The 15446-nt window shown below is 38.6% G+C and overlaps 1 protein-coding gene across 1 annotated transcript in view; it reads left to right on the top strand.

Annotated features, from left to right (window-relative positions):
- Positions 1–15446, top strand: part of LOC134672805 (Golgi-specific brefeldin A-resistance guanine nucleotide exchange factor 1) — a 70191-nt gene that overhangs the window by 8069 nt on the left and 46676 nt on the right. Inside the window, exons 5-6 of the mRNA XM_063530765.1 lie at positions 860–965; positions 1807–1997. Of these exons, the coding sequence (XP_063386835.1) occupies positions 860–965; positions 1807–1997 (297 nt within the window). The remainder of the gene's footprint in view (positions 1–859; positions 966–1806; positions 1998–15446) is intronic.

A 15446-nucleotide genomic window follows, 5' to 3' on the forward strand; every position in this document is an offset into this window, starting at 1 on the left:
TACATAGGTTCGAATTTATTTAAGAAAATAGCCAAAAAATGACCATTCACCCCTTTATCTCCGAAACTACTGGGTCTAAAATTATGAAAAAAATACACAATATAGTTCTTTACCTGTAGATGACAGGAAAACCTATTAAAAATGTGCAGTCAAGCGTGAGTCGGACTTATGTACGGGAACCCTAGAAACGCGAGTCCGACTCGCACTTGGCCGGTTTTTTTTCTTCTTTGTCGACTTCAAATTTAACTGCCGTTTCTCGTACGGTGCCTTAAGACGCTATAAGGCAATAAAGAACCTACCCTTAGAGCATTCAGTAACCGGAGACGTTATGGGCATGGCTGTCATTTTCTGTACAAAACTGTCTGCCGATATTTGCGGGGGAGGGGACGTCAAATGTATTGCTATTTCTACATGATTTGTACGTAACGTACAAATAGCCATGTCAGTCCATACAAAAGTTTGCACAATTGTGCAAGTTTTTTGACAGAGAGGTAAGCTCTTGAAGGCGACTCCAGTTATTAAATGCTCTAACAGGCCTATTCGGATTTCGAGATAACCACAAGATCTAGAGACGATTTAGAGATCAACTAGATCTACATTAGATGTCGACTAGATGGGACTTGGGTATCTAAGTCATAACTTGTCGAAATCGTTCAAACTTGTCGAAATCGGTCCTCCAGAATCGCGGAAACGTCAAATTTGACATATTTATCTTACAAATATCTTTAAATTATCCATATCGTAATTTGTTGAAGTCTAGTAGAAATCTAATTCATTTTCCGAATCGAGCCGTGAGTAGTAACCTAATTAGCTTGACATTTTATCTGTCCATCTGTTATTTACTTTTTTTTTTTCTCAGGCACTAACTCACTGGAAAGGAAATCATCAATGACGGAACCCGCCAGCCCGACCATTGACCCAGAAACGGACGCGGAAGCCAAAAAGGCGGACAGTCTTCGAAATAGGTACTCAATTTTTAATTTTATTATTCATTTATTGTATTTAGACTATTCATCATCTCAGCCATAAGACGTCCACTGCTGAACATAGGCCTCCCCCTTGGACCTCCATACGTGCCGGTTGGAAGCGACCCGCATCCAGCGTCCTCCGGCGGCCTTAACAAGGTCGTCCGTCCATCTTGTGGGTGGACGTCCTACGCTGCGCTTGCTAGTCCGTGGTCTCCATTCGAGCACTTTTCTGCACTAACCCCCTTATTCATAAACGTTTACTAAAGTTGACAAGCTGATAATAATCGTTTGTCCCTTTCCGACGTATTGGTATGATGGAAAGGGACAAACGATTATTATCGGCTTGTTAACTTTAGTGAACGTTTATGAATAAGGGGGTTAGACTTTATTGCACAGTAAAAAATATACAGTGACAAAAGGCGGCCTTAATGCTACACGGCATTCTCTACCAGTCGATCTTTAATTAATTTGTTGCATCTACCTTTATTTAACCACAAAGGGCTGCTTAAGGGCATAGTGGTATAAGTTGTGAATCTGTGACGTCATAGTCTCCAAAAAATAAGGTAATTTAAATTGTTTTACAGGTTTGGATGGAAATACTCATACAATAGTATGTTCGGGTTTATTAGATTTTCTTTAAGCAGTAAACTATCAAAGTGCCATGTCTTGTTGTAATGATTTTTAAATATAAGTAAATTGAAATGAAGAATTTTATTCACCTGTAAAGATTACGATGACGGCTATTTTGAATGTAGCTCATTGTTAATATACATTGAACATGTCTAAAATTCTTGTCTTAGTTACTTAGTATAAAATATTTACCATTTTTTTTCTACAGCCAAGACAAAAACCTAATAAACGAAGCGGAAATCACCATAGAGCCAGTGGAATCGATCAAGAGCCCCAAGAAACATACACGCCACTCGTCTATGGATCTGGCGACCACAGACAATTCGTCCATAGCACAACTTGTGGAGAAGTGTGTTAATGCTGATGAGACAGAGACAGAGGCGGAGGAACCTGCAGAAGGTAAGAGAAAGACAAATAGAATAGGCTACATTCCTACTAGTCAAATCAGCTTCTTTTTTAGAACTGTCAAAACGATTTTCTAATATGGAATTTATATGAAAACTAATGTAGTGACGTCACGGTAAACTCACCTACTTTTTATATTTCAATCCTATTTATTAAATACAAATTGTGTTTAAAAATAGCTGCTATCTATGTTTTTCTAATAATTATCTGGTGCTTTATTTCGTGCACGGTTTGAAATAATTTATTTTAAGTACAGGAAACATCCCTATTGTTTGTTCTAGAACATAATACAAAGAAAATGCCTCCACTCCAGGATTTGAATGGCAAGATAATGTAGCAACATACCGACCGTTTGACGACCGGTCTGGCCTAGTGGGTAGTGACCCTGCCTGCGAAGCCGATGGTCCTGGATTCGAATCCCAGTAAGGGCATTTATTTGTATGATAATACAGATATTTGTTCCTGAGTCGTGGGTGTTTTCTATGTATTTAAGTATTTATATATAATATATATCGTTGTCTGAGTACCCACAAGCCTTCTTGAGCTTATCTTATCTTATCTTATTGTTTTCGGGGGCCCTTGCGGATACACTTCGACCCATAGGGATCTTTTGTGCAGTTACCCCCTAGAAGAGATCCGTCAACTACTCAAGAGCTTTTCCCACCATATCCATGTGTCGGATGATGGAGCTCATGGGTAGCGTTTTAAAGTCCTTTGGTTCCAGGTATCCTGCTCCAAAGTCCTTCATTCTTTGTCTGGCGAGGGCGTGACATTCACACATTAAGTGTCTTACTGTCTCTTCCTCTTCGCCACACATACGACAATCGGTGTTGACAGAGTGTCCCATCTTGCCCAGAAATCCTTTGACCCCGTAGTGGCCAGTAAACACCCCCGTTATGATTTGGAGTTGTCTTTTGCTAAGTTTCCAAAGCTTTTTGCTCCAGCCGGAGTCTATTCCTTGCATAAAGAGCTTTGCATGCTTTAGACCCGTCAGACTATCCCATTCTTCCTGGTGTTTGGTCTTGGTATGGTCTTTAATAGCCGTTGTGATGGTTCCCTGTGAGAGCCCCACGAATGGTTCCGGACCTATAAGGTTACTTACAGATCCGGCTCTGGCGAGTTCATCTGCATTTTCATTGCCTATGAATCCCTCGTGCCCTGGGATCCATACCAGTTGCACCCTGTTTTGCCTTCCAAGCTGGTTCAGAGCTTGGACGCCATTATATACCAGTCTAGAGTTCACTCTGGGAGCTTCGAGCGCTTTGAGAGCGGCCTGACTGTCGCTGAGTATATAGATATTCTTCCCTTGGGTTCGCCTAACTATATTCTCATGAACACAGGCAATTATAGCGAATGTCTCGGCTTGGAAGACAGTGGCGTAATTGCCCATGCTTATGCTACTACTAAAGTCATTTGCATAAATGCCTGCCCCCGTACCAGATTCTGTCTTAGACCCATCTGTGTACCATATAATGTCGTTTTCATCAGAGATTGGTGCTTCAAGACCTTCGGTCCACTCAGCCCTTGTTGGAATTTTAACGTTAAAATTCTTATGGAACACAAACTTGGGTTGCATCTTATCGCAGCCCATGTTCGTAATCCTTTTCATGAAATTGTCGCATTCCATGTTTGTGTGTTTGGTCTTTGGCTTGCTATCGCTCCAGAGTCCTGTTAGGGTCAACCTGTGTAGCGATTTCCGCGCCTCAGATTGTATCACTAGGTGTAGCGGCGAGAGGTCTAGCAGTACCTCCATCGCCGCTGTTGGCGTCGTTCTAAACGCACCAGTAATAGCCATGCATGCCGTTCTTTGTATTTTCATAAGGGCATCCCTGCATGTGCTCTTTAGTGTCCTTGGCCACCATGCCAGGCATCCGTACAAGATGATAGGCCTTACCATCATGGTATAGATCCATCTTAGTACCTTTGGGTTTAGACCCCACGTTTTGCCATAAGCCGATCTACACATTCCAAACACTCTAAGTGCCTTGGTGGTTGTTAGTTCGACATGCTTTCTCCAGTTCAGCTCTTTATCTAGTGTAACGCCTAGATATTTCACTTCATTGGACATTTCCAGTACCCTTCCATAAAGCTTCAGCTGCTTCATGCCATTAAGGGTCTTTTTCCTGGTAAACGGTATTACTACTGTTTTGCCTGGGTTTATGGAGAGTTGATGACAGTTGCACCATCTTTCCACTTGCTTCAGTGCTTTATTCATGATTTCCGATACTGTTCCCGGGAATTTCCCGTTTACAAGAATTACTAAATCATCTGCGTACCCTACCGTATGTATTGGGCCTTTGTTTAGTTCTTCCAACAGTGAGTTAACTACCAGACTCCAGAGAGTTGGTGAGAGAACCCCACCCTGTGGACAATCCTTCGTAGCCGTAGCTAATATTTCATCTCCCATAAGGGAGGATTTTATTAGTCGGCTATTTAGCATAGTACCAATCCATCTACAGATTGTTGGTTCTATGCCATGTTTAGATGCTGCAATATTGATTGCCTGATACGTGGTGCGGTCAAATGCCCCCTCCACGTCTATAAAAGTGGCCAGACATAGTTCTTTGTTCTCTATCGCCTGTTCCGCTCTGGTTGTCACCAGGTGTAGTGCCGTTTCAGTCGATTTACCCGGCTGATACGCACACTGCAATTGGTGCAGCGGATGCCTCTTAAGAGGACCATCCCTTATGTGTCTGTCTACCAGTTTCTCCAGTGTTTTGAGGAAAAACGATGACAGACTTATCGGCCTGTATGATTTGGCTTCTGTGTAATCTGCTTTGCCTGGTTTAGGCAAGTACGTTACCTTTACCATCCTCCACACACGCGGTACGTGTCCGAAGGCTATGCACGCTCTGTACAGTCTACCTAAGTGCGGTATTAGTACATTGGCGCCCTCTTGTAGTAGTATGGGGTAGATTCCATCTGGCCCCGGGGCTTTGTATGGTTGAAATGTGGATAGTGCCCATTGTATCTTATCGTGATCTACTACCTTTTTAGACGTGTCCCAGTTGTACCTGGTCGTGCTGATGGATTGTTCCATTGCACCGGTTGCTACATCGTCCGTTACGCTCTGATGTATTATCGAGCCTGGGAAGTGTGTGTCACACATAACTTTGAGGGTTTCTAGCCCCGTTTCAGTCATTCTTCCGTCACTTCTTCTGATGGAAGTGAGTGGAACTGACTTCGTTGCAGCTAGTGCCTTTGTAAGTCTCATGCCTTCCGGTATGGACCTGATTTGATCGCAATGGTTCATCCATGCTTTCCTTTTTGCTTTCCTCACAGCTTTGCTGTATTCCGTGAGTTTTCGCGCGTAATGCTCGAAGTCATTGGTCCTTTTAGCATCATTGAAGACAGCTCTGGTTTCCTTCCGGAGTTTTGCAATCTCCGGGTTCCACCTGTTAAAGGTTAAACCTGGGCCTTGGGGTCCAAATAAGTAAATTAATAGAATTAAAATACAAAATGTACGTAGGAAATGAAAGATATATTTTCCAAGAAGACAGTTGACAATATTGACATAAACTTTTTAATGTTGGGATAAAAACTCCATTCTGCAACATATTCCGCCAACATAAAATAACATAACTAGGTACAAATTAATACCTTATTAAATATTAAACTACATTTCACATTAGCTCCCTTGTATACTTCAATATCTAGAGCGGACTGTAATCTTTTAAGGTTTGTGAAATTGAAATTAATATAACTCTTACTAATAACTTAATAAGTTTACAAGATTGCTATGAAAGTAGTTATGAAACAGTATGTAACAAACATAAGATAAGACACATTTCATATAACTAAATAAACATCTTATACATTAGATGCACCCAGCATCAACACATAGTACATGACTACCTACTTACAGTTATAAATTAAGTATCAGTACAATTCAGTAGGATATTAGCCATAATACTTAACTAAAATATTAAAATATCATATAATAACATTTTGAAACACTACCTATTCATCTAAAGGTAGTATACACACTTTAGTAATAGAAGTTGTATGAACTTTACCATTAGCCTTTTTTACTTCTAAGGCTCTTATCTTTCCATCCTGACCTGGAAAAACCTTGGTAACTCTAGCCATAGGCCAAGTCATAGGCGGAGTATCTATTTCACGCAAGATAACTAGAGCACCTACTTTAATATTAGGCAAGGCGGCCTTCCATTTAGGACGGTTCTGTAAGACATTAAGGTATTGTTTAGACCAATATCGCCAAAAATGCTGCTGCAGAGCAGTACATTTCCTCCAAAACTTCAATCTATTATCAGGTAAGTTTGTGATATCCTGCTCAGGATAGCAAGTTAAGGGCGCACCAGTTAAGAAGTGCCCTGGCGTTAAATAGGAGAGGTCCTCAATGTCTGATGACATTGGCGTTATAGGCCTCGAGTTCAAAATGCTTTCAATTTGAACAAGTGCCGTGTACAACAATTCATATGTTAAAACATGTGAGCCCAACATTCTTTTCAAATGATATTTAACACTTTTTACTGCGGCCTCCCATAGACCACCAAACACCGGAGAGTAACTCGGTATGAAATGGAATGTTGTTCCCAATATTGCAGTCACATTTTGAACTTGAATTTGATGACATTTATTATTATTCAATTTATATAACTCAGACAACTGAGTACTAGCCGACTTAAAAGTAGCGGCATTATCACAATAGACCTCTGTTGGAACATTACGTCTAGCAATAAATCGTTTGAAGCTAGCCAAGAATGTATCAGTGGTGAGATCTGACACTAACTCTAAATGTATGGCTTTGGTGACAAAGCACACATACACAGCAATATAACCTTTAGTAGTGACAACACTTCTCACTCTTGACTGCTTTATCAGGATTGGTCCCGCAAAGTCTATACCAACCTTAGCAAACACTCGATCTATGCTGACTCTACCAGCGGGCAATGAACCCATCAGCTGTTTTGCTGTTTCACCTTTCAGTCTAAAACATGTGAGACATTTATTCACAAACTTTTTTACCAATCTCAAACCGTTAACTATATAATAGCGTTGACTTAAATTGCTAAGTACTTCTTTCTGACTGGCGTGTAAAAGCTTTAAATGTTCATTTTCAATAATAAGGTAAGTGACCTTAGATTCTTTTGGTAAGATTATCTGATGCTTATGGCTATAAGGTAAGGAGGAGTGTTGCAAACGTCCACCTACTCTGAGAATACCGTTAGCATCAATGAAGGGGTTGACAGATAGTAAATACGACGAAACTTGCCTACCTGCCCGCAAAGAGGCCAGCTCTTTATCAAAGAACCTTTCCTGCTCATTCTTTATAAACATATGCAATGCCTGGGTTGCCTCGCTAAAAGTAATAAAATTAAGCTTTATTTTTTGTGAACCCGGCCTTACATTTTTACAGAATCTTTGTATGTAGGCAAGCACGTTAACTGCCTTATTAATGTTAGAAAACTTATCTAACAAATCATTTGCAAGAGAAACCGATTGATATGATGCCATACACACCGGCTTGGAACCATCAGCATGCTTGATCTCCGGTAAGTTGTCAGGTACATTATTACTATCATCGGTAAATTTATACTCTGGATCAGACATGCTAGTCGGTCCACACCACCACAGTTGGTTACTTTGTAGTTCACTAGGTTTTACACCTCGACTCAAACAATCAGAAGGATTGAGGTCTGTTTTTATATACAACCATTGAAAACCCTTTGTATATTCGTTGATTAATTTGACTCTATTAGCAACATAAGCATTTAGTTTTGTTGGATCCGTTTTTTGCCATGCCAAAACAACCTGAGAATCACTGAAAAGATGCACACTTTCAATAGATATCTTTTTACTTAAAGTATTGTATGCTCTAAAGCATAATTTTGCCATCAAAAGAGATGCATTTAATCCTAATCGTGGCACAGTCAACTTCTTGTCTTTAGATGCAATGCGACTCTTAGAACAAAGAAGCGACATCGATACTTTGCCATGCTTGTCAGTGACTCTTAAATAAATGGCTGCTCCATATGCAGAAATTGAGGCATCACCAAATGCTACTAATTGAGCAGACTGAATGTTATCAACAGTAACATTTCGTTTTATTTTAATTTCTTTCATTGTCTGCAAATCATTGTAAAATTCAAGCCATTCTTTTAGTAAAATAGGCGAGGGCACTGAGTCCCAGTCGGTACAAGCCTGAGCCAATTTTTGCATAATGATTTTAGCTTGGACAAAAACGGGTCCCGCTAGACCTAAAGGGTCATAGAATTGGCTTATGTAACTTAAAATCTGTCTTTTTGTCTTAGGGACATTTTTTGACACTGGACATGAAAGTTTAAAAGAATCAGAGTCAATATCTAACTTTAAACCTAAAGTTTTGATGTCCTTATTCAGTTCCAGTTATCCATAGGTCGCTGGTTCATATCCGGCTCGAAGGACCATGTTAAAGGTTAAACCTGGGCCTTGGGGTCCAAATAAGTAAATTAATAGAATTAAAATACAAAATGTACGTAGGAAACGAAAGATATATTTTCCAAGAAGACAGTTGACAATATTGACATAAACTTTTTAATGTTGGGATAAAAACTCCATTCTGCAACATATTCCGCCAACATAAAATAACATAACTAGGTACAAATTAATACCTTATTAAATATTAAACTACATTTCACATTAGCTCCCTTGTATACTTCAATATCTAGAGCGGACTGTAATCTTTTAAGGTTTGTGAAATTGAAATTAATATAACTCTTACTAATAACTTAATAAGTTTACAAGATTGCTATGAAAGTAGTTATGAAACAGTATGTAACAAACATAAGATAAGACACATTTCATATAACTAAATAAACATCTCATACATTAGATGCACCCAGCATCAACACATAGTAAATGACTACCTACTTACAGTTATAAATTAAGTATCAGTACAATTCAGTAGGATATTAGCCATAATACTTAACTAAAATATTAAAATATCATATAATAACATTTTGAAACACTACCTATTCATCTAAAGGTAGTATACACACTTTAGTAATAGAAGTTGTATGAACTTTACCATTAGCCTTTTTTACTTCTAAGGCTCTTATCTTTCCATCCTGACCTGGAAAAACCTTGGTAACTCTAGCCATAGGCCAAGTCATAGGCGGAGTATCTATTTCACGCAAGATAACTAGAGCACCTACTTTAATATTAGGCAAGGCGGCCTTCCATTTAGGACGGTTCTGTAAGACATTAAGGTATTGTTTAGACCAATATCGCCAAAAATGCTGCTGCAGAGCAGTACATTTCCTCCAAAACTTCAATCTATTATCAGGTAAGTTTGTGATATCCTGCTCAGGATAGCAAGTTAAGGGCGCACCAGTTAAGAAGTGCCCTGGCGTTAAATAGGAGAGGTCCTCAATGTCTGATGACATTGGCGTTATAGGCCTCGAGTTCAAAATGCTTTCAATTTGAACAAGTGCCGTGTACAACAATTCATATGTTAAAACATGTGAGCCCAACATTCTTTTCAAATGATATTTAACACTTTTTACTGCGGCCTCCCATAGACCACCAAACACCGGAGAGTAACTCGGTATGAAATGGAATGTTGTTCCCAATTTTGCAGTTACATTTTGAACTTGAATTTGATGACATTTATTATTATTCAATTTATATAACTCAGACAACTGAGTACTAGCCGACTTAAAAGTAGCGGCATTATCACAATAGACCTCTGTTGGAACATTACGTCTAGCAATAAATCGTTTGAAGCTAGCCAAGAATGTATCAGTGGTGAGATCTGACACTAACTCTAAATGTATGGCTTTGGTGACAAAGCACACATACACAGCAATATAACCTTTAGTAGTGACAACACTTCTCACTCTTGACTGCTTTATCAGGATTGGTCCCGCAAAGTCTATACCAACCTTAGCAAACACTCGATCTATGCTGACTCTACCAGCGGGCAATGAACCCATCAGCTGTTTTGCTGTTACACCTTTCAGTCTAAAACATGTGAGACATTTATTCACAAACTTTTTTACCAATCTCAAACCGTTAACTATATAATAGCGTTGACTTAAATTGCTAAGTACTTCTTTCTGACTGGCGTGTAAAAGCTTTAAATGTTCATTTTCAATAATAAGGTAAGTGACCTTAGATTCTTTTGGTAAGATTATCTGATGCTTATGGCTATAAGGTAAGGAGGAGTGTTGCAAACGTCCACCTACTCTGAGAATACCGTTAGCATCAATGAAGGGGTTGACAGATAGTAAATACGACGAAACTTGCCTACCTGCCCGCAAAGAGGCCAGCTCTTTATCAAAGAACCTTTCCTGCTCATTCTTTATAAACATATGCAATGCCTGGGTTGCCTCGCTAAAAGTAATAAAATTAAGCTTTATTTTTTGTGAACCCGGCCTTACATTTTTACAGAATCTTTGTATGTAGGCAAGCACGTTAACTGCCTTATTAATGTTAGAAAACTTATCTAACAAATCATTTGCAAGAGAAACCGATTGATATGATGCCATACACACCGGCTTGGAACCATCAGCATGCTTGATCTCCGGTAAGTTGTCAGGTACATTATTACTATCATCGGTAAATTTATACTCTGGATCAGACATGCTAGTCGGTCCACACCACCACAGTTGGTTACTTTGTAGTTCACTAGGTTTTACACCTCGACTCAAACAATCAGAAGGATTGAGGTCTGTTTTTATATACAACCATTGAAAACCCTTTGTATATTCGTTGATTAATTTGACTCTATTAGCAACATAAGCATTTAGTTTTGTTGGATCCGTTTTTTGCCATGCCAAAACAACCTGAGAATCACTGAAAAGATGCACACTTTCAATAGATATCTTTTTACTTAAAGTATTGTATGCTCTAAAGCATAATTTTGCCATCAAAAGAGATGCATTTAATTCTAATCGTGGCACAGTCAACTTCTTGTCTTTAGATGCAATGCGACTCTTAGAACAAAGAAGCGACATCGATACTTTGCCATGCTTGTCAGTGACTCTTAAATAAATGGCTGCTCCATATGCAGAAATTGAGGCATCACCAAATGCTACTAATTGAGCAGACTGAATGTTATCAACAGTAACATTTCGTTTTATTTTAATTTCTTTCATTGTCTGCAAATCATTGTAAAATTCAAGCCATTCTTTTAGTAAAATAGGCGAGGGCACTGAGTCCCAGTCGGTACAAGCCTGAGCCAATTTTTGCATAATGATTTTAGCTTGGACAAAAACGGGTCCCGCTAGACCTAAAGGGTCATAGAATTGGCTTATATAACTTAAAATCTGTCTTTTTGTCTTAGGGACATTTTTTGACACTGGACATGAAAGTTTAAAAGAATCAGAGTCAATATCTAACTTTAAACCTAAAGTTTTGATGTCCTTATTCAGTTCCAGTTCTCCAACAACCTGCTGCTCTGCTGGAATATTTGTCAAAATTGAAGAGTCATTAGCTGCCCATTTATGTAGTTTAAAACTACCTTTAGCAAGTAATTCTATCAATTGAGTTTGAGTGTCAACAATCTTTGCCAAACTATCCTCTGTATGAATGATGTCATCTACATAGGTAGAGTTTAGTATTGCAGTTTACTGTAGTAGAACATGGCAAGAGTGGGTAACCTAGTTGCTTTGCAAGCTTCGCTGTAATAAAGGAGTTCTGAGACGCACAGTCAAGCATTGCTTTAACTATGATCTCCTTGCCACATTTAGAAACTACCTTAACTTTAACCGTTGGCAACAACACCAGTGTCTGGTTATTAATGTTAGTCAATGACACCGATGAGGATTTCTCTTCATTCACATGAAGCAGCGAGTTGTGGGATTCTTTGCACTCCTTACATTTAAAATGAAACTTGCACTTTCCTGGGTGAAAGTTAAGACAAATCTTGCAAAGCTTTGTTTCCTTAACAAAATCTAGTCGTTCCGATATGGAAGCTAGAGCAAATTTAGGGCATGCATATAATTTGTGTTCCTTACCACAGTACAGACAGCCTTGGGATGCTTTGGTAGTGACAAATGATGATGATGCCATCTTCACTGGAGCTACCTTGCCAGCAGCACAGCTTGCTGTATCACCCCGTCCCTCACTGTTCTCTAGGGCAAGGGCCCGACCTTCTACAAATTTCAAAAAATCATTAAAGGTTGGCTGTTTTGAGGAATCCCTATGCAAATGATACTCTCGGTTAGTAACTGGGTTTAGTTTCTTATTTAATAGGCAAATGAGAACGCTGTCCCATTTTTCAATGGCCTCATCAAGGTTTTTTAATGCAGCTAAATGCTGTTTTGTTATTGAAATCAATGAGCGTAAAGCACTAGGACTTGACTTAGTTAGCATTGGCAACTCAAACAAAGCATTTATGTGCTCATTGATGATTTTATATTTATTATCGTACCTATCAGCTAAAATTTTGAGAGCTTCGGAATAACTTTGACCGATGACAGGTAAGTTTTTGATTAAATCAAATGCCTCAGCTTTTAGGAAGCTTCTCAGATAAAAAAACTTTTGTATATTGTCGAACCCTTCATTGTTATGCACAAGGGCAGTAAACATTTCTATGAAAGGTCTGTATTCTGTATACTTGCCATTGAATGATGGTATTTGTATGTTCGGTAACTTTATTTTCGACGACACTTTAGGCGTCACTGCCGGCAAAACGGCAGGGGTGGGTACAGGTGCCGATAAATCCGCAATTCGCTGCCGCATTGCTGCGACGCATTCATAAAAAGTCGTTTCGACAGCAATGGGATCCTCCTCATCACCTATTTTCTCGCACAGATCTTCATAATCGTGGAATGCCGTCTGGGCCCTCTCTACCATCAGTTTTAGCATTTCTATATCGTTTATGTACGATTCTTCCATTTTGTTTTTTAATCTTGTTAGAGTACCTTTTTTCGTGCCTCTGCGCGCAACTAATTGACGTCGTTCTTCTTCTGTCTTTTCCATGCAGCGAAATGCTATACATGGAAGTATTCTGTCCGCTCAATTATGACCCAACACAAACTACCCCGCGATAGGCGGTACTTACAAACTGCTCGATTGGCAATCTCAGTACGACCGAGATGACAGTCAGTGACAAATGGCTAAATTGATTTATAAAAACAACGTTTTATTGTAATTAAAAATATATTCATGTGTCGTGAAGTGGTGCAGAAGTTATTTTAGTTCATACCTAGGACAGTGGAATCACTTTTCACTTGTAGTAAACAGATAACTGCAGTAGAATTTGGAAAAAACATGACGATTTGTTTTCAATACTACCGTGCTAAGCTAAAACGTAACAACTGCATACGACTTTCATAACAACATACGACTTTTTAAATTGCGAGGATAATAGGGATGGTGTTATGCTAAATGAAGTAGACTATTTTATTAACTTGTGTTTGGTTTAGGTATTTTCTATATAATTATAAATGTAGTAATAAATTCCTTCTTACAGATTTGTATTTTTCTTTTTTATTTCATGAGATGGAGCTAAAAAAACTACCTAGTTATTTCAAATTAATAATCAAATTTGGTATTGTCATTTTACATTACTTTCCATTCAGATTCCCACAAGATGCTATTCGCAGAGAACTATGGAAAAAAGCTGTCCAATTAGAGAGACATGAAATTGAGTGGATGTCTGGCAAGATATCTAGAATATGTTCTATTCATGAGATATAACCCGTGAGATAATCATACCCGGTCTCCTATATGTAGATACACTTTTCCTATCATGCTTTCACTGAATTAATTTAACAAATACACACATTATCGGAAAATGTTGATCATTTGAATCCACCCTCTACTGTCACATATATGTAGGTTCTCTCTCAAGCCATTTCCGTCAGTAGACAAGAGCGGCAAACATATTAACTCACATTATAGACGGGTCTAACGCGAATTATATTCAATTACCTTGATTTACCGACGTAAAATCAGTTTCGTTTCGTATAATGTGAGTTAATATGTGTTCAAAACGCGAAAGTTTAAAATATTATAAGAGAGGCAAATTTTGAAAAAGTAAGCGCGCGAACGGCTGTGGTCCTATACAAAATTTTAATTTTGCACCTTTTTCTACTGACAAACTTGCTTGACCGGCTATATACATATAAAATATTCTGAACTGAAAGTGGGGATTTATTGTGACTCCGCCTGTTCAAATATTTTTGACCCGATTCGTGTACCCGTGTAAATTTTGCAGACTGTATAGCCAGTCCGATTTCTAAGATCAAGTTCGCCATACATTTACTATGGCGTACTTGATCTTAGAAAAACGGTCAGACTATACCTGAACGTGAATTCGCACTGCCATACAGATTGATAATAAAATATACAAAATACTTATTATAGCGGAATACATTTATACAACAATGATATATTTACTTATGTTGAGTTAGTCTGTCATTTCATAACAACATTTTAACTAGTTATCTTTTAATCTTCATTAAATTATTATACGTGAATTATTTGACTGGTTCTTCAATGTATGGCATAAACCTGTCCCTGTCCAAGTCATATTCTAATCAAATATGGACCGCGAACTCTCAGCGGCCAGTACGTACAGCAAGAAGGTTATTAGCGGATTAATGTCGCTGATTGGTAGTTATTGACATTATATGCATTTCATCTACACTTAGCTATGTACCATTAGTGTAATAAAGATGACTATTATTTCGTTTACCAGCTTTGATTACAGTCTCTGTAAACGCTTCGTCTTATTTGAATGTAGGCGTAATTGTGTATGTGTGCTAATTTGGCCCGAGAATTTGAACGGTAATGTTCCTAAAGGCGGTATCCATGGTTATATATGATCGCAGTTTCCATGTTAAATTGCGCACAATGCTTTGCATGTGGAAAACACAAAAACGACTTCGTAGACGCACATAAAAACCGGCAAAAACCAATTAACTTTACAAGCTTTTAAACTTATATTACAAGATAGAAACACTTTTCCACCACAAACACTAAAATATCTGGAAAAGAACAAATGTCAAACAGATTTGAAACAAAACGTTACTTGTTTATTCCGTTCCACGCGCGCAGATCGCTGCGCAGTGAGTGGTGCTGGTGCGTTTATAGAACGCTTGCTCGCGGCTCGTTGAACGCTGCGATGGCTCCGCACAATGGCGGCACCTTCAAATCGGCAACTCCAGACGAGACGAATGAAAATTTTTTCCGTGCTTCTTAGAATCCGCTTCTACGCATTTAATTTTATTTACTTACGGTTCCCGACTCAATAGGACCATGTTAAAGGTTAAACCTGTGCCTTGGGGTCCAAATAAGTAAATTAATAGAATTAAAATACAAAATGTACGTAGGAAATGAAAGATATATTTTCCAAGAAGACAGTTGACAATATTGACATAAACTTTTTAATGTTGGGATAAAAACTCCATTCTGCAACACCACCAGGGCACCTTCTTCGCCAGGATTTTCTTTTCCGGGCAGTTGTTTGTCCAAGCTGTATAGACAGCT

The sequence above is a fragment of the Cydia fagiglandana genome, chromosome 17, assembly GCF_963556715.1.
Source record: "Cydia fagiglandana chromosome 17, ilCydFagi1.1, whole genome shotgun sequence".
NCBI classification, from domain to species: Eukaryota; Metazoa; Arthropoda; class Insecta; order Lepidoptera; family Tortricidae; genus Cydia; species Cydia fagiglandana.